This window comes from Triticum aestivum, chromosome 1D (assembly GCF_018294505.1).
Source record: "Triticum aestivum cultivar Chinese Spring chromosome 1D, IWGSC CS RefSeq v2.1, whole genome shotgun sequence".
Taxonomy (NCBI): Eukaryota; Viridiplantae; Streptophyta; class Magnoliopsida; order Poales; family Poaceae; genus Triticum; species Triticum aestivum.
Genome location: NC_057796.1, coordinates 37,386,152 through 37,403,461, shown reverse-complemented (window position 1 = coordinate 37,403,461; position 17,310 = coordinate 37,386,152). Strand labels below are relative to the sequence as shown.

Genomic DNA, 17,310 nt, shown 5'->3' with positions numbered 1-17,310 from the left:
TTTCCACTGTCTTTTCTCTGTTTTCAAATACAAGTTTTATAGGTTTTCAAAATTGGTTTTTCATCATTTCTTTCCTTGTTTTTATTGGTTTTTTCTTTTCTTTCTTCTTTCTTTATTTTCATTCGGTTTTCCCCGAGTTTTTTCCCTTTTCTTTTGTTTTTTGTTTGATTTTGTTATATCCTCCGTTTTTTGGTCTTTCTTTGTTTCTTTCGTTGTTTTTATCAAAATTTTCATTTTCCTTTTTATTTGCTTTATTTATTTCCTTTTTAAGTTTTATTTTTTTGTTTTCTTTGTTTCTTTTTGGTTTTAATTCAACATTTTTTTATATGTCAACAACATTTTTCTAATACATGTTTAACATTTTCCAATACAAATTTAACTTTTTAGATAGAAGGTCAACATTTTTTCTATACAAAATTTAACATTTTTTAAATGCTTGATTAACATTTTTCAAACACAAGATTAACATTTATCGAATACATGGTCAACATTTTCCTATACACACTTACAAAAAGCAAATGCTTGATTACCATTTTTCGAATACAAGATTAACATTTTTCTAACACATGGTCAACATTTTTTATATGCAGATTTAACATTTTTCAAACACTTTGATACAAATTTTAGTGCAATATTTAACATTTTTTGAACACATGGTCAACATTTTTTTAAACACATTTAACATTTTCAAATGCTTGATTAGTATTTTTTTCAAATACTTGTTCAATTTTTAAAAAAATTCTCGATTAACATTTTTATAAATATGAACAAAATTTTCCGTCATTTGTTCATACATGGTTAACATTTTTTATATAAACATTTAATATTTTTGAAATACTTGCTCAATATTTTCAAATACTTGATTAACGTTTTATACACTTTTTCCGTCATTTGTTCATACATGGTTAATATTTTTGAACAAATGGTATCAAAATTTGTTCATCATATTTTTAAATACATGATCAAAAAAATTCTATACACATTTGACATTTTCCAAATGCTTGATTAACATTTTTCAAACACTTTTTCAGCATTTTTCAAATGCTTGATTAACATTTTTGAAATACATGATCAAATTGTTTCATACACATTTTTTGTATAGGTGATAAACATTTTCTCCATACATAGTTAACATTTTTCAATTGCTTGGTCAACATTTTTCAAATGTTTGTATATAGAGTGATGTTTAAATAAATTTATTTAGAATATTTGGAAAGTATAAACAAAAGAAGAAAAAAAGCAAAAAACAAAAACAAAAAGCATGAAAAAAACAGAAAACGAAGTTGTTGTTCCCGTGCGGCTGGGCCATCCCAACTCGAGCCACCCGTAAGCGATGGGTTCCTCCCGTCTCGCTGATGGCGAGATATAAGGGCACCATTGCTGAAGAAGATTGCGGACTTAGATGTGCTAATGCGATTCCTCAAAGTCAAACAATGCATATCGAATACCTCATGTACCTGATAAGAGTCTCCTCATTTGCTTTGAAAAATAGCTGGCTCTCATCGGTAAAAAGTAGGTGTTTTACCGCTGACAATGCAACCTTCAAGCCTTGAAGATCGGTTGACACACTTTTGAGTTGTAAGAGGCAGAAGCAGCCTCAGCTGCTAATAATAATAATAATAAAAGGAAAATCAGATTCTCGGTGGATTATGGATCATGAACAAACAAAAATTAGAGAAGACCTATCATTTTATTTGGGCCAAAGGTGACCCAGCCCAGTACAGGGTCCTATTTTGGGCCGTGAAGATCCATACAGGAAAGAGAGTGGGTTATTTGGGCCAAGGTGACCCAGCCCAGTGCAGGGTACTATTTTGGGCCGTGAAGATCCATACAGGAAAGAGAGAGTCTGAGGCAGTCACGGCCGGATGAGGAAATCCCAGTCCGGGCACACCCCGGCCCAGAACGGAACGAGTTCTTCTTGGACAGCAAGTCCGGCAACCCCCTCCGGTGGGGGCCATAATAAGGACGAACGCAAGGCGAAGCCAACCAAACCCAAACCACAATCGTTCCAATCCCCTCAGTCGCAAAAAAATAAAAAAATCGTTCCAATCCCCTTCCTCGGCGATCGCCTCCGGTGCTTCCGACCTCCTCCCGTCGCCTCCGCCGAGCTCGATTCCGTCCCCTCCTCCGCCCGTCCTAGGTAAATATCCGGATCCTCCCTCCCCACTCCCCTCCTCCCCCGCGGCGTGCTGCTGAATCTGGCTTGGTGTCGATCCGTGGTTGGTTCCCGCGAGGTTCTCCGACCAGGGGTCCGGTAAAGGCGGTCGATCGCCGGTCGGTGCTTGCGATCTCTAGTTGCTGCTAGTCGTGGTCGATTTCGAGCTCTTTGTAGTTACCGGGGGCTTGCCCTTGGGGTCCAATCTGCGAGCTGACTAATTTACTCTCTTTTTTAGCTTAAAATCGGTGTAGGGTTAGTCATACCCTTGAATCTAGTTCAGTAGCTATAAATGCAGATTGATATTTCAATTGCAGATGCTTAGAATTAGTTCGACACGATACCTGTAATCCAGTTTAGTTGAGGTCGTGATTAATCTGATTTGACATCTACAAAAATCTGAGAAAAAACTGCTGTAATCCCTGACAATTGCTGTTAGTATTTTTTTTTTCAATTGTGCTGTGCTGTTTACAAGGATGTAGAAGTCACCCTAAAAAAAGGATGTAAAAGTCTTTCAGTGCAGATTAACTTTGTAGGTTGGAGTATGGTTAGCCATGGTTCAGCCAACTATTTCCAGCTTGATTGTTTGGCTGGTTTGGTAGGTGGTGTAATCTAGTGCTGTGCCGCTGATGCAACTGGTGTCCATGAGTACTTATAAATCTGGTTAGAATTAGTTTAAGAATTGATCAATGTGATTGTAGTTTTTCTTGTTATCAAGTTTAGTTGATGTTTATTTAAATATAGCTTATATGATCAGCCACTCTATGTATGATTGTGGCTTGAAGGTTCTGGAAGAACGTTTTTCCTTCAAATTCGATCTGGTGGCATTGTCCTAGACTCCCTAGTTCTGTTGTTAATTGTGCTCCTATTAAAAGAATTGGGAGTTACTCGCTGTACTAGAACTCTGTAGGTTGAATTTTGGTTAACTAATACTGACGTTATGAGAATGTAAGCACGCTAATATGATGAGCAATTTACTGCATGCTGTGAAACGCTGCGTGCATCAGGGAGTAGGGCTGTACTTCTTCTGATAGGCATGTTTGCTGCTGGCACTTGTTCTTTTTAGTTCACACCTCTTTTGTAGATGCTTGAATTTTCTTTTAGCTGTATATAGTACTCAGCGTTTTTAGCTATATACAGAAAAAGCCAAAATATGGCCCATTGTTTTGTCCATGCTAGATACCAAGTTTTTAGCTTTTTTGGTCTTATTGATTTATGCTTTATGGCATTGCTTTGTATTCTAAGATGATATGATCCATCTGTATATGTTAGAAATCACTAAAAAAAATCTGTATATGTTGAACCTTGCTAGAAAAAAGCCAAAATAAACAACCTTCAGTTCTTGCCAACTGCCAAAGTTTTGCCATTGCCGCTTTTTCAATTCACTTTGGTTTGATGATCTACCTACAGATAGATGGAATTCGCTGGACAGTATTCATAGACGAATTTGCATATATAGATGAGATTCTCATATTGGTAAGCAGTGCTTTGACAGTATATCCTCTTTCGTTCCTGTTTTACAGACTAGCTCCAATGGGTTTCATCCAGAGCACCTTCTCGCTCCTTGTCGGCGCGGCGGGCGGCATCTACATCGCCCAGAACTACGACGTCCCCAACATCAAGAACTACATGCAGGGCCTGATGGGCAAGGCCAAGGAGCTGGACCATGCCTACAAGAAGCCCGAGGATGGCAGCAAGAACAAGGCTTAGTCAGCCCGCTCCCCCACCCCTCCATTAGAGCATGACCGACCGCTTAGCATGCTAATTGTTATTACTATCACTTAGTAGGTTCACTATATATCATTTGAGCAATGACTCTGTCCACTCCGTTTTAAGACTCTGTCCTGGGGATGAAATTTAGTAGATGATGGCGGCACGTTTGTGAATGAACGAATTAATGGATGAAATGACCTGTTAGACTGCGTGATTCATGACGTTTTTGAGGAGCCATTTTCCGTTTGACTTGCATCCTGATGATTGTTCATTTGTTTTAAGCCAAGGTTGTTAAGTTTTCTGCCAATGATTTCCTGAGAGAGCGTCAGCTTAGATTCTCCCACAATTTGCCAATGCTTGTGGAACGGGGCAGGAAACTTGTTGACTTTTGCTGCTGAAGTTTTTCTTTTTCCTGCATTCTGATGATTTTTTTTTTCATTTGTTCCATGGTTGGTGAGTTTTGTGCAATCGCTACCTTGTGAGGGCGTCAGCGTAGATTCTCTCGCAACTTGCCGATGCTTTGTGAAACAGGGCAGGATATTGTCTTTTGCTTTGCACATTTTTCAAAATTTCATAATTTTTGTGACTTGAAAATTATACCACCGAAAACTTCTTTTCAATATGAATTCAACGGTAGAATTCATATTTGGCTGGTTTAGTTTATGGTCAAATTTTGGATTTTTAGATGTGGGCGACGTCTCGGTACCTTTTGTCTTTGTGGCATCTAGCAGAGTGTGCACCCACTGGGCCACCAAGGTGCCTCGCCCCGCCCTCCACCACGTAGCACCCACCCAAGCGCCACGCCGCAAAGCAGAGCAGGAAGGACCTCTCCCATTCAGCGCCTTTCTCGCTTGCTCCCTCCCCCACTTCCCACCGAGCCTCTCAAAGCTCAAGAAGCCACCCCCGCCGGCGCTCAGCTCAGCTCAGCTCACCCCTCGCAGCAACGCACGGCGGCCATGGCGACGGCGGCGTCGCTGCACCTGGCGCAGGAGGTGGACCCGTGGGCGCCGGGGTTCTGGCGGGACTTCGCCGTGGGCATGCTCAAGCCGCTGGCGGCGACCGCCGTGGTGGCCATGGCGGTGGCGCTGAGCTTCACGCAGCGGCTGGGCGTGGAGGCGGAGATGCTCTACGCCATCGCGCGCTCCTTCCTGCAGCTCTCGGTCATCGGCTTCGTGCTCCACTTCATCTTCACCCAGAGCAGCGCGCTCTGGATCCTGCTCGCCTACCTCTTCATGGTCACCGTCGCCGGCTACACCGCGGGGCGCCGCGCCCGGCAGGTCCCGCGCGGCGGGTACATCGCGGGCGTGTCCATCCTGGCCGGCACGGCCGTCACCATGTTCCTGCTCGTGGTGCTCAGCGTGTTCCCCTTCACGCCGAGGTACATCATCCCCGTCGCCGGCATGATGGTCGGCAACGCCATGACCGTCACCGGCGTCACCATGAAGAAGCTCCACGAGGACGTCAAGACGCAGCGGAGCCTCGTAAGTCTTCCATGAAAATCAATCAAATAGTATGCCGATTCACTTTGCGTAGTGACTCACCGTCATCTTGCATTGTTAATAACTTTGTTAGAAAAGGTCAAGTATAATATCTTTTACGCCATTCTGCGAAGGTGTGTGCATTCTTTCTTTCAGTTTAAAGTTGATGATCATGGTCTGCACGACTGCGCAACCTTTTTCGACATTTAAAACAAATTCAAGAAGAAACTACTAGTACAAAATTCTGAACTATTTTCATCACGAATTCAGAAAAATGGACTCCAGGTGACGCTTCATATTTCTGATCATTTCATCGCAGGTGGAGACGGCGCTGGCGCTGGGGGCGACGCCGCGGCAGGCGACGGCGCAGCAGGTGCGCCGGTCGCTGGTGATCGCGCTGTCGCCGGTGATTGACAACGCCAAGACGGTGGGGCTGATCGCGCTGCCGGGGGCCATGACGGGGCTCATCATGGGCGGCGCGTCGCCGCTGGAGGCCATCCAGCTGCAGATCGTGGTGATGAACATGCTCATGGGGGCCTCCACCGTCAGCAGCATCCTCTCCACCTACCTCTGCTGGCCGGCCTTCTTCACCAAGGCCTTCCAGATCGACGACTCCGTCTTCGCCGACTAGCCATGGCCAGACAAGCCACCGCTCCGTTTTCTGTGTGATGACGATGACAAATAATTTTTGTTTTTCTGCACCTCAAAGTCGTTTGGGCTGAGGCCGCATGTTTTCATGCCGAATTTCGTCCGTCAATTCTGGGCTTGTGCCATTTTTTTTAATCATATGAGCGGGGATTAAGTCAGGGGAATGTTTTGAAACCGATTGAATATTGGTCTGGGTATTTTCCACCGAGTGAATACCCACCTCATCGACTAGTGCCCAGGAAAAATGACTAGTGCGTCTAGAGATCATATTGTTCTGAAACCGATTGTAAAACTGCTATGCAAGATTAGCGTTCTGAAACACATTGCTACAGAATGTTGCATCGAACAGCTAAGTCTGTTCTTTACAGGATCAGACTAAGTTTGTAACAGGATGCTCTACAAAGTTGATTAGGTGCATTACTATTGCTATATGGAGCAGCATTTTACAAAATGTTGCTTGCCCGCCCTTTTGGAGGAGCATCGAACAGTTGAAATCACAGCAAAGCAAACACGACACCAATTCAGAATAAGATGCCGCAGAAAGAGCAACGACATATGAACAGCGGTAAAGCATAGCACCAGACAGAATTCAGGTACTTATTAGCAAGTCATATCTTGTCACAGACGCAGACTAGAGTGCCAAATCATATAGAGGAAAGGATGGAAGCTCCACGAGATCCGGGCAGCAACCACACCACACCCTGCTTAGATACATCTCAAAGGCTTTCCCTGACCAAACCAAGTTCTGGAAGCCTACACGAAGAGTTTAGGTATTTTTTTGATTCATCAGCCATGGTGAAGCTACTAGCTAGCGCATTACTTCCACTTCTTGAACTTTCCGCCGCCGCCGAACATGCCGTGCTTCCCATGCTTGCCGTGCTTGAACTTGCCGTGGCCGTGCTTCCCGTGCTTGAACTTGCCGCCGTGGTGGCCGTACCCGCCGCCATAGCCTCCATGGCCGCCCATCATGCCTCCCATCATGTGTCCACCTCCACCGTGGCCGCCGTGAGAAATCTTGTGTGCTCCGTAAGCGGCGGCAGCAGCTGCTGCGCCTCCAGCTAGCATGCCGCCCATGCCCATGCCTCCTCCTCCATGGCTACCACTGTGACCTGAAAAAACAATAGCCGATGAGGACGGATGCTGAAGAATGACACAAGTTTGATACAACAGAACTTGGGACTCTTTAACATCAAGATAAACCACCACTCATATACTAGACTGAAATTGCAGGCTGTTGAAGATGCAGCGCATACTACACATCTAAATGCATATCAATCCAGCACATACTACACATATAAATGCATAGAAATCGTGGAAATGTAAATGTTCCTAACAGAGAGGGTGCTATGATGGCTTTGCACAGATCCTTATCAATATCAATGACTGAAAAACAAGGGAGTGGTATATACCAGATGAGCCAGGGTAGCCAGCAGGGGGATAGCCATGCTGCTGTGGAGGGTAGCCATGCTGTTGCGGTGGGTAGCCATGCTGAGGAGGGTAGCCTTGCTGAGGGTATCCATGCTGCTGCGGGGGGTACCCGTGGCCACCAGATGGGTAGCCATGGCCACCACCATGAGCACCGGCAACACCGTGCATGATGTTGGAGAGGAGCCCCTTCTCCCCGTCACTGCCACCCGCTCCGGGCGCAGGAGGGTATGCCCCAGGTGCAGGAGGGTATGCCCCAGGTGCAGGTGGGTAAGCTCCAGGTGCAGGCGGGTATCCTTGCTGTGGAGGGTAACCTCCCTGCTGCGGCGGGTACCCTTGCGGAGGGTATCCCCCCTGGCCACCGGGTGGGTACCCATGACCGTCGTTGCCTCCTCCCATTGCTGTCGAGGGACTTAACTGTACAAATTGTTGATCAGGTAGGCAAATGTTAGTACACGATAGAGAAATCTTGCTGTCTACAAGCATACAAGTTGGCATTACAACAGCAGCAGCGCCACACATTCCTTTTCTAGTCGAATTTCACGATCAAGGAATCTTTGCATACAAGCATATGAATTGCCACCAGGACATGTTATGTATGTACAGTTAACAAATTTTCTTGTCGGTTCGAGAGCTGGTAGCACCACATTGATGTGTTTATGCCAGCTAGAGCAGAACTAGCCGTCCTCACAACAGAACATTTGACTTGGTAAAAGAACCATATTCTTGAGTGAGTGCTGCGTGCAAGCAATCAGACATGGTCCTCTGACTAAAATAAACAGGGCAGCAACAACCAGCCATCGTGCCTAACTGCCTACTCAATTCCCATTTCAATTTCCACTTGACCAAACCATGTCCATCGTGCCTAACAAGCGGCAACCTATTCATACAAGACGGTTGAAACATGCATGTGCTAATCAAACATGAAGGAAGGGCATACATACATGATTATTAACCAATCGGAGAGACTCTGCGAGTTTTTTTACCCAAACCCAGTGCAAGTAGCGCTAGATTTAGCTTACGCATCCTGACTACGAATTCCACAACAACCCTGCCAAACTAATGGCATGATCGATCGATCGATTAAGAGCCGCGTCGATCCAACTGACGAAAGTCCTCGGGCATGACTTCGCACACATTAACGGCTAATTTGGGCGCCCTTTCCACAACGACGAACTGGGTTTTCTCACGGCAACCAGCCACTCAGATCCAGCGGAGCCAAATCCGTGACCGATCCCCCTTTCCCAGGGCCGACCTCGAAAAGGAAAAAATCCCCACCCAGTTGGTCGAACAGAGCAAAAAAAAAAATCCCCTCCAGTAAAATTTACCACGATCTACTACTCGGAGCCAAGAGGGGCCGCGGATTCGCAGGACTGTAGGAGCATGGAATGGATAAGGAGGCGCGCATACCTAGAGGACGAGAAGACCAGCGATTCTGCGAAGTTGAAGAAGAGGAAGCAGCCGAGCCGATCTGGTTTGGCGGATGATGACGATCTCTTCTCCGTGTATATTGGGTTGCTGTGGCTGTGTGTGCTGGGGGATTTTATACAGGGGCGGTGGGCTCGTGTACGCGCTTCCTTCCGGCTCGCATCGCAGGCGTTGGCACCTTCCTCCTCGCCCGCGCACCGAATCCCGGGCGGGTCCCGCGGCCTGGAGTTATTATTCGTGGGTGGATGGATAGGATTTGACATTGGTACGCCGCGTGGATGACAGGTGGGGGCCCTGGGCTCCCGCGGCTCGAGGCAGGCGCGGCCGAAGCGCGTCGTCCGTCGTGGGGGCGAGCAAGAAAGCAACGCGGCGAAGGAACCCCACGTTGCTTTGCTCAGGGGATATTTGCGCGTTGAAACGACGACCAGCCGGCACGTGGCGCGTGTGGGCGCTTCTCCGGCTGGGCCTGGATTCGGTCCACCAGCCCAGGCAGACGCGACGGGCAAATTAGCAGATTAGGAGTCCAAAAGCATTGGGCCAGTCTTTATCCCAAACACTCTCTTTGCTCCCCCAAAAAAAGCATTGGTCCGGATTATCCATGAATGCAGAATGTCCAATATGGAGGCTCACAATTTTATAAAAAGCGTTGTATCATTAATTAGCTCATGGTCGATATAACTGGCTGCTGCAGCGGAATGACACTACAATTGTACCATATATTATCATGCAATAAAGAGACCATGATTTCCCTCAAAAAAGAAAAACACTCTCTTTGCTCTCGCTTGAGCCTGTGTGTTTGCCTACACAAACGAGCCTCGTTTGAGCGTGCGACGCTGTGCTCTGGTTTCTTTTGCTGCCTCCACGACGGCCAGGAACGGCGCGGCACGGAGGGAGGGAGTCGCCGCTCGTCGGAGCTCTCCTCCCCGGCGCCTGCCAGCCTGCCACTGCTACATGATGAACGCTGGCCTCTCGCCGTGGCTGCCCAGGATGATCACCACGGTCGCACCCAGGCGCCGGCCTTCACATGACGTGCGTACTAGCGGTATGAACTGACCACTCATCTGATCGAGCATGATATCTAGCTAGCCAGTAGCTAGACGAAAGAGAACATCTGAACTGCAGCAAATGACTGATATGTGGTATATGATTCCGCTACTTATTAGTGGCACGGTAGGGAGGGAGGGGGTAGCTGCTCGCCGGAGCTCGCCTCCCCAGCGGCTGCCAGCCTGCCACTACATGATGAACGCCGGCCTTGCGCCGTGCAACTGCGCAGGATGATCACCACGGTCGCACCCAGGCGCCGTCCTTCACATGACGTGTGTACTAGGGGCATGCACTGAGCACTGATCTGATCGAGCATGATATCTAGCTAGCACATCTGTGTACGGACGAAATAGAACGTCTGAACTGCAGCAAATGACTGGCATCTGATTCCGCTACTTATTATCAAACCTTATTAGCTATACCGCACCAAATTATATGGTATATCGTAACAGCACAGGTGCATTGCATCATCGCAGTCTCACAGGAGACATGCTACCGCTCTTCCCAGCCGCGGGGGTATTTCTGGAACCAAGCTTACTTAAGATAGTTGATGAGGCGCAATCACCATGCGCAGACGCACATCACTTGCACTTCTTGAACTTGCCGTAACCGTGCTTGCCGTGGTGGTGGTGGTGGTGATATCCATGGCCATGGTGCCCCCAGCCGTGCCCGCCGTGGTAGTGTCCGTGACCGTGGTGTCCGTAGCCATGGCCTCCGTGACCATAATGGCCGTAGCCGTGGCCTCCGTGGTGGTGCCCGAGAGCATGGCTGCCGCCGCCGTAGCCGCCTCCGTAGCCCATGTGCCCGCCGCCGTAGCCATGGCCTCCGTGGCCACCCCCGTAGCCTGAAACAGATTATCAAGAAGTGATGACATAAATAAATCCGAGCTAATAACTGAAAGATCAATTACAGTGTTGCTCATATCATTGAGGTCCAACTGAGCAAATTAACTCCCCAGACACGACACAATTAGGACGTGCATTATGTATAACTGATCAACAAGCAATGCATACCAGGGTAGCCGACGGGGGGATATCCACCGTGAGGTGGGTAGCCACCGGGCTGAGGGTACCCATATTGTGGTGGAGGAGGATACGCCCCGGGAGGAGGGTAGGGGACCCCCGGTGGCGGGTAACCTTGAGGAGGGTATCCGTATCCTCCATGAGGTGGATAACCATGCATCATGTTTGAGAACAGCCCCTTCTCGGTGGTGTTATTCTTGTCTTTCCCTTCTTCCATTGTTGCGTTGCTGACTTACCTGCAAGGATGTATCTCTAAGAAAATGTGAAAGTATTTATCCTCAGCAAATTATATTGAGAGAAAAGAAATATTACATGGAGAAGAAGTATATATATTAGATTGTCATAGCATGTATGAATTGTATAACCATTGATGTAACAATCTGAAACATTATTCCAGCTCAAAGCCATAGTAGCTTACTCAATCATTGTATATCGAGTTGTCTAGCTTTACCAATTTGTGACGAGGGCCACAAGCCATGTGCACCTATACAAGCTCTAGAACTTGGACCCATGTGGGTGGAGAGGAGATACATAGTGGTGTGGGTCCTACTTTGGAGCAATTGCTAGGACGAGTCGCTTCTCTTTGTGCTTAAACCTAAATGTGTTTTTCCGTGGAGGTGGAGTACGGTGATGAGTTGACTATGAGAGCTTCATTCCCGAGAACAGGTTTTTCGACCATGGAGCCTGTGCCCCAGTCATGGATGGCATGATATGTTCCCAACATATGCCAAGGAGTGTCATTTGCAGGTGGATTAAGGATGGGAGGGCTAGCCGAACAATTTTTGAAAAAATCTTGGGCTAAGCTGACTTGACCCATGTAACACAGGGTCTGTGTAGCTGTAATTTCTTATTCCAACCAAATGCACAAGGTCTACAAGCCGTGGCATTGTTTGACTGCTCATGCCATCCTGTTCTCAGGGTTTAGTAGTCATGGTAAAAAGGATTCATGTATTTGGATTAGCATACAACATTACACATGATCAACATGCATGCTGCTAATCACAAACCAAGATTCCCAGCAAAAAAAAAAACAAGTCAAGATGATGGTATAAAGTGGCACCCAGTGGTGGATCGGACCATGTCCCCCTGTTCTCCCAAACTTTATTCGCGCTTTCCTTATCTTATCAATATCACTATGAAGGTTGCACAACCCATTTTTACATGGGCCATGATGAAAATGCGTTGCTCACACATGGTTGGGCATGTACCTCAAAATGTCGTTGGAAGATGGTGGATCAGACATGAAGATTGACGTGAGAAGAACAAACTAATATCGCTTTAGGCGCCTTCTACTTTTTTCCCCATACAACCCTTATGCAAGGTTTCCACTATCAAAGTATAACGAAACATAGTGACAACATCCGGTGCAAGTAAAGAAAAAAGGTCTCAGCCAAACTCGCTAGCAAAAGATAAACAAAAATGGCGCCTCCTTTGTGGGTTTCTTTGCCAAAAAATGTACTTGTAGGTCCTAAGGCCAAGTTCGATGGTAGTATCTGAGACAATTTTGAGAAGTTAATCACTACGATACTATGTGATGCAATGACGTGGTCGTCAGGAAGGTGCAGATGGCGAACACAAAGTGTGCACGAAAGGAGGAGGGCTTCTCTTGACATGGATAGCTAGGTATTGGATGTTCATCTTCGAAATCTGGCTAGCTCATGAATTGGCAATTTCTGCTAAAAAGAACTTATTACTTGTTACTGACCGGATTTCTTTTAACTGATTGGCAGAGCTCCACTTTTATCAAAGAAAAATTGAAAACATAGAGAAGTAACGACAAAATATATATGTAGAATCTACCGTAAACGCCGGAGATAAACGCATGCATCAGCGTGCTATATCCGTCCAGGGATATATTCGACCTTAGGTGCTAAAGAATTGAAGTTCTTTAATCAGTTTGAAATTTGATGCAGCTAGACAAATTTAAAATGGATTAATTCGGACTATAAGAGGTGGCTGCGAGTAAGCTTGGCTAAGCTCTTTGATCTTGGCGGCAACTATCCCGTATACCTCACAGGCAATTTCTCTTTGTTTCAGGACTTCTGCTCAACACCGGTTGAACATGCCACATATTATTCCGGACTGATGACCTATTATTCAATTTGAAATTTAACGCGCAGATGAGGAATCCACGGTGAACAAGGATCGCAGTTCACAAATTAAACCATCGATCAGTCAAACAAATTCCTGAGAACCAGATTCATCTGCGATCGATCCATGTATCATGGCGTTCATTCATTCCATGACCTCTAGATCATGAACGAGCCCGCAGAGATCAAGCAAGGGGGAAGGGAAATCAAAACGAGAGATGGGAGGGGATCAGTCGTACCGATTCCGAAGCAGCACCCGGAGGAGAGGAGGAGGGAGGATTCGGTTTCGCGAGCCGGGCCGCGTTCCCATCCGCCCACTCACCCCCGCTTCTTCTTATACGGGGGGATCGGATTCGCGCCGCACTCGCCCACTCGCGCCGCGCGCGCGAGCACTGAGGTGGGGCGATGGAATCCGGGCAGGCAGGTGGCCGCGGCTCGGGGCGCCACGCCACAAGCGCCCCTGCCGCGTGGGGGCCTCTGCCTCGGCCGAGCGCGTCGCCGTCGAGGGGAACAGGGACTGAAGGCTTCGCCGTCGGGGAGAGAGTAGGCGGGCGCCCGCGCTCTGTTCGACGGAATGCCGGCCTCGCCCGCCCCGCCCCGGGCGATCGATTTGGCCGTCGTTTGGCGCATCAAGACCTGCTCCGCCAGAATCGGGGCATCAGGAGCTGCCTGCTCAGTATCCTGTGAAGATGGTGAGCATCAGCATCGTACACCCATGGCCTTGCTCCATTTTTTGTAGATGAAAAGGGCTCCAGGCGCCCCGGCTCCATTGCAACAACGAAACGACATGTCTGATACTCCCTCCGTCTGGAAATACTCGTCGGAGGAATGCATGTATCTAGATATATTTTAGTTCTAGATACATTCATTTTTATGCATTTCTTCGACAAGTATTTTCGGACGGAGGGAGTACAAGGTACTCCTTTGAAGGGAAGATATATGGTGCTTCGGGAGCATCTAAACTTAGGTGCTCCGGGAGCTTCTCAGCCGTTGGATCTATAATCTCACGGTCATCTAGGGATGCGTTGGATCTGGTTGTAATAACGGACTTCTAGGTGTTTTTTTTTTGAATAAATGCGCGAGCTCTCTCCATGGCCTTTGGATTTTAGATCCAACGACTGAGAAGCTCCCGGAGCACTTAAGTTTAGGTGCTCCCGGAGCACCAGATATCTTCCCCTCCTTTGAAAATACTCCCTCCGTCCGAAAATACTTGTCACGAAAATGAATATAAATGGATGCATCTAAAACTAAAATACATCTAGATACATCCATTCATCCGACAAGTATTTCCGCACGGAGGGAGTAGTAGGCTTGACACAACTTTGCTCTCCCCTCCCTCGACTCTGGCCCCGACGTCCACCCACCCTTGGCCAATGACCACTCCGGTCTCCGGCGCCCACCTGCTCGGCGCAGCTGACCCCTCTTGTCCTACGGCCATGGCGTCGGTGTCCTCGAGGCTGCAGCCTGTGGTTTCTGGCTTGTGGTGGTTGGCGTCTCCTGCATCTGCGCACGCCTCGGCGGGGGTGGGCGAGGTGCCCCCTGGCCCTGCTTCGGGACCGACGGCGTCATGGAGGAAGCCAGGCCCCTCACACAAGGCGATGTGGTGCAAGAGGAAGGCGCTTCAAAAGCAGGCGGAAGCGGGCAGGTCGAGACCGTGCTCGTCATCCTCCTTGCTGGAAAGGAGAGAAATCCCATCGGACATGTTCGGCCTCTGCTTCAAGTGCTTCCGGGAGGGTCACCACAAGGAAGATTGCACGTTCAAGCCGGTGTGCATCCGTTGCGGTCTCGAGGGCCATATCTCCTTGAAATGCAAGTGGCCAAGGAGCCCTAGGTCGGAGGAGGAGCTCTGGCGTGATGCCGTGGCCAAGGTGGCACGGACAACCCTACGTTGCTGCCTGCCAGACCTGCGAGCAGGCTGTCGCTGGCGACTCGGTAGGTCTCTCTGGTGGTGAGGCCCTCGCCAGTAGCGGTTGACACCATGCCTATGGGGTCTGGGCAGGAAGTCGGTGACATCTTTGTCCTCTGTCGGAACCCGGAGATGGATGATCTAGAGCAGCGACTTAGACTGGCAGTGGTGGCCTATGTCGGTGAAGGAAATATGCCTTAGAGGCAATAATAAAATTGTTATTTTATATTTCCTTATTCATGATAAATGTTTATTATTCATACTAGAATTGTATTGATCGAAACAAATACCATGTCCCTAGTGAGCCTCTACTTAACTGGCTTGTTGATCAAAGATGGTTAAGGTTTCCTGACCATGGACATGAATGGACCACTGGACAGCGGTCAAAATTATCCTTAGGTGCCTTAAAGAGGACTAAGGAAATGTTTCTCGGTTATGGAGGTGATAAAGAGTTCGTTGTAAAGAGTTACGTCGATGCAAGCTTTGACACTAATCTAGATGACTATAAGTCTCAATCTGGATACATATTGAACGTGGGAGCAATTAGCTAGAGTAGCTCCATGCAGAGCATTTTAGACATAGAAATTTGCAAAATACATACGGATCTGAATGTAACAGACCCGTTGACTAAACTTCTCTCACAAGCAAAACATGATCACACCTCATTACTCTTTGAGTGTTATTCACATGGCGATGTGAATTAGATTATTGACTCTAGTGCAAGTGGGAGACTGAAGGAAATATGCCCTAGAGGCAATAATAAAGTTGTTATTTTATATTTTCTTATTCATAATAAAGTTTTATTATTCATACTAGAATTGTATTGATCGGAAAGCTAAATACATGTGTGAATACATAACAAACACCGTGTCCCTAGTGAGCCTCTACTTGACTAGCTCGTTGATCAAAGATGGTTAAGGTTTCCTAACCATGGACATGAGTTGTCATTTGATAACGTGGTCACATCATTAGGAGAATGACGTGATGGACAAGACCCATCCGTTAGCTTAGCATTATGATCGTTCAGTTTTATTGCTATTGCTTTTTTCATGTCAAATACATATTCCTTCGACTATGAGATTATTCAACTCCCGGATACCGGAGGAATACCTTGTGTGCTATCAAACGTCACAACGTAACTGGGTGATTATAAATATGCTCCACAGGTATCTCCGAAGGTGTTTGTTGGGTTGGCATAGATCGAGATTAGGATATGGCACTCTGAGTTTCGGAGAGGTATCTCTGGGCCCTCTCGGTAATAAACATCATAAGAAGCCTTGCAAGCAAAGTGACTAATGAGTTAGTTGCAAGATGATGTATTACGGAACGAGTAAATAGACTTGCCGGTAACGAGATTGAACTAGGTATGAAGATACCGACGATCGAATCTCGGGCAAGTAACATACTGATGCACAAAGGGAATAACGTATGTTGTCATAACGGTTCGACCGATAAAGATCTTTGTAGAATATGTAGGAGCCAATATGAGCATCCAGGTTTCGCTATTGGTTATTGACCGGAGAGGTGTCTCGGTCATGTCTACATAGTTCTCGAACTCGTAGGGTCCGCACGTTAACGTTCGATGACGATATAGTATTATATGAGTTATGTGATTTGGTGACTGAATGTTGTTCAGAATCCCGGATGAGATCACAGACATGATGAGGAGTCTTGAAATGGTCGAGAGGTAAAGATTGATATATATGACGATAGTATTCGGACACCGGAAGTGTTCCGGAGGGTATCTGGTACTTATCGGGTCACCGGAAGGTGTTTCGGGTACCCCCGGCAATCCTATGGGCCATATGGGCCTTGTGAAGGAACACACCAGCCCACAAGGGGCTGGTGCGCCCTATAAGGCTATAGGAGGAGGAGAAGGAAAGGGGGGAAGGGAAAGGAAAGTATGGATTAGGATTCCCACTTGCCACATATAATTCCGGACTGATGACCTATTATTCAATCTGAAAATTGACGCGCAGATGAGGAAATCCACGGTGAACAAGGATCACACTTCACAAATTAAGCCACCGATGAGCCAAACAAATTCGTGAGAACCAGATAATGAACGAGCCCGCGGAGATCAAGCAAGGGGAAAAGAGAAATCAATACGAAACTCTATAGAAATGGAGATGGGAGGGGATCAGTCGTACCGATTCCGAAGCAGCACCCGGAGGAGGAGGAGGAGGGAGGATTCGGTTTCGCGGGCTGGGCCGTGTTCCCATCCGCCCACTCACCCCCTCTTCTTCTTATATGGGAGGATCAGATTCGTGCCGCACTCGCGCCTACTCGCGTCGCGCGCGCGAGCACTGAGGTGGGGCGATGGAATCTGGGCACGCAGGTGGCCGCGGCTCGGGGCGCCACGCCACAAGTGCCCCTGCCGCGTGGGGGCCTCTGCCTCGGC

At 47.5% G+C, this 17,310-nt stretch overlaps 4 protein-coding genes across 6 annotated transcripts; 2 read left to right on the top strand and 2 right to left on the bottom strand.

The window, feature by feature from the left end:
- Positions 1-1,934: 1,934 nt before the first annotated feature.
- On the top strand, positions 1,935-4,084 carry LOC123180130 (uncharacterized). The gene is made up of 2 exons (XM_044592094.1): positions 1,935-2,140; positions 3,679-4,084. Exon 2 carries the CDS (start codon positions 3,689-3,691, stop codon positions 3,863-3,865), a length of 177 nt encoding a protein of 58 aa, XP_044448029.1. The 5' UTR covers positions 1,935-2,140; positions 3,679-3,688; the 3' UTR covers positions 3,866-4,084.
- A 600-nt stretch (positions 4,085-4,684) lies between these two features.
- On the top strand, positions 4,685-6,313 carry LOC123180127 (UPF0014 membrane protein STAR2). Its single transcript, XM_044592089.1, has 2 exons — positions 4,685-5,349; positions 5,666-6,313. Exons 1-2 carry the CDS (start codon positions 4,825-4,827, stop codon positions 5,975-5,977), a joined length of 837 nt encoding a protein of 278 aa, XP_044448024.1. The 5' UTR covers positions 4,685-4,824; the 3' UTR covers positions 5,978-6,313.
- Positions 6,314-6,550: 237 nt separating this feature from the next.
- Positions 6,551-9,080, bottom strand: LOC123180128 (annexin A7). The gene is made up of 3 exons (XM_044592090.1): positions 8,830-9,080; positions 7,404-7,836; positions 6,551-7,103 (listed from the first exon to the last, which is right to left on the bottom strand). Exons 2-3 carry the CDS (start codon positions 7,816-7,818, stop codon positions 6,811-6,813), a joined length of 708 nt encoding a protein of 235 aa, XP_044448025.1. The 5' UTR covers positions 7,819-7,836; positions 8,830-9,080; the 3' UTR covers positions 6,551-6,810.
- Positions 9,081-10,250: 1,170 nt separating this feature from the next.
- LOC123180129 (glycine-rich cell wall structural protein) lies at positions 10,251-17,100 on the bottom strand. 3 transcript variants are annotated; one of them, XM_044592092.1, is made up of 3 exons: positions 17,060-17,100; positions 10,905-11,149; positions 10,251-10,735 (listed from the first exon to the last, which is right to left on the bottom strand). In XM_044592092.1, exons 2-3 carry the CDS (start codon positions 11,128-11,130, stop codon positions 10,473-10,475), a joined length of 489 nt encoding a protein of 162 aa, XP_044448027.1. In that variant the 5' UTR covers positions 11,131-11,149; positions 17,060-17,100; the 3' UTR covers positions 10,251-10,472. The 3 variants fall into 3 exon arrangements, with proteins under 3 accessions (XP_044448027.1, XP_044448028.1, XP_044448026.1); XM_044592093.1 differs by lacking the exon at positions 17,060-17,100 and adding an exon at positions 13,243-13,778 and having other exon boundaries at positions 10,905-11,165; XM_044592091.1 differs by lacking the exon at positions 17,060-17,100 and adding an exon at positions 13,243-13,777.
- Between the last annotated feature and the right edge of the window lie 210 nt (positions 17,101-17,310).

Bases quoted from the DNA above. Each gene is read 5' to 3' on its own strand.
- LOC123180130 (XM_044592094.1), top strand. From the start codon at position 3,689: ATGGGTTTCATCCAGAGCACCTTCTCGCTCCTTGTCGGCGCGGCGGGC.
- LOC123180127 (XM_044592089.1), top strand. From the start codon at position 4,825: ATGGCGACGGCGGCGTCGCTGCACCTGGCGCAGGAGGTGGACCCGTGG. The intron at 5,350-5,665 runs GTAAGTCTTCCA...ATTTCATCGCAG, and splicing joins TCAAGACGCAGCGGAGCCTC to GTGGAGACGGCGCTGGCGCT.
- LOC123180128 (XM_044592090.1), bottom strand. From the start codon at position 7,818: ATGGGAGGAGGCAACGACGGTCATGGGTACCCACCCGGTGGCCAGGGG. The intron at 7,104-7,403 runs GTATATACCACT...TTGTTTTTTCAG, and splicing joins TGGCTACCCTGGCTCATCTG to GTCACAGTGGTAGCCATGGA.
- LOC123180129 (XM_044592092.1), bottom strand. From the start codon at position 11,130: ATGGAAGAAGGGAAAGACAAGAATAACACCACCGAGAAGGGGCTGTTC. The intron at 10,736-10,904 runs GTATGCATTGCT...AATCTGTTTCAG, and splicing joins TCCCCCCGTCGGCTACCCTG to GCTACGGGGGTGGCCACGGA.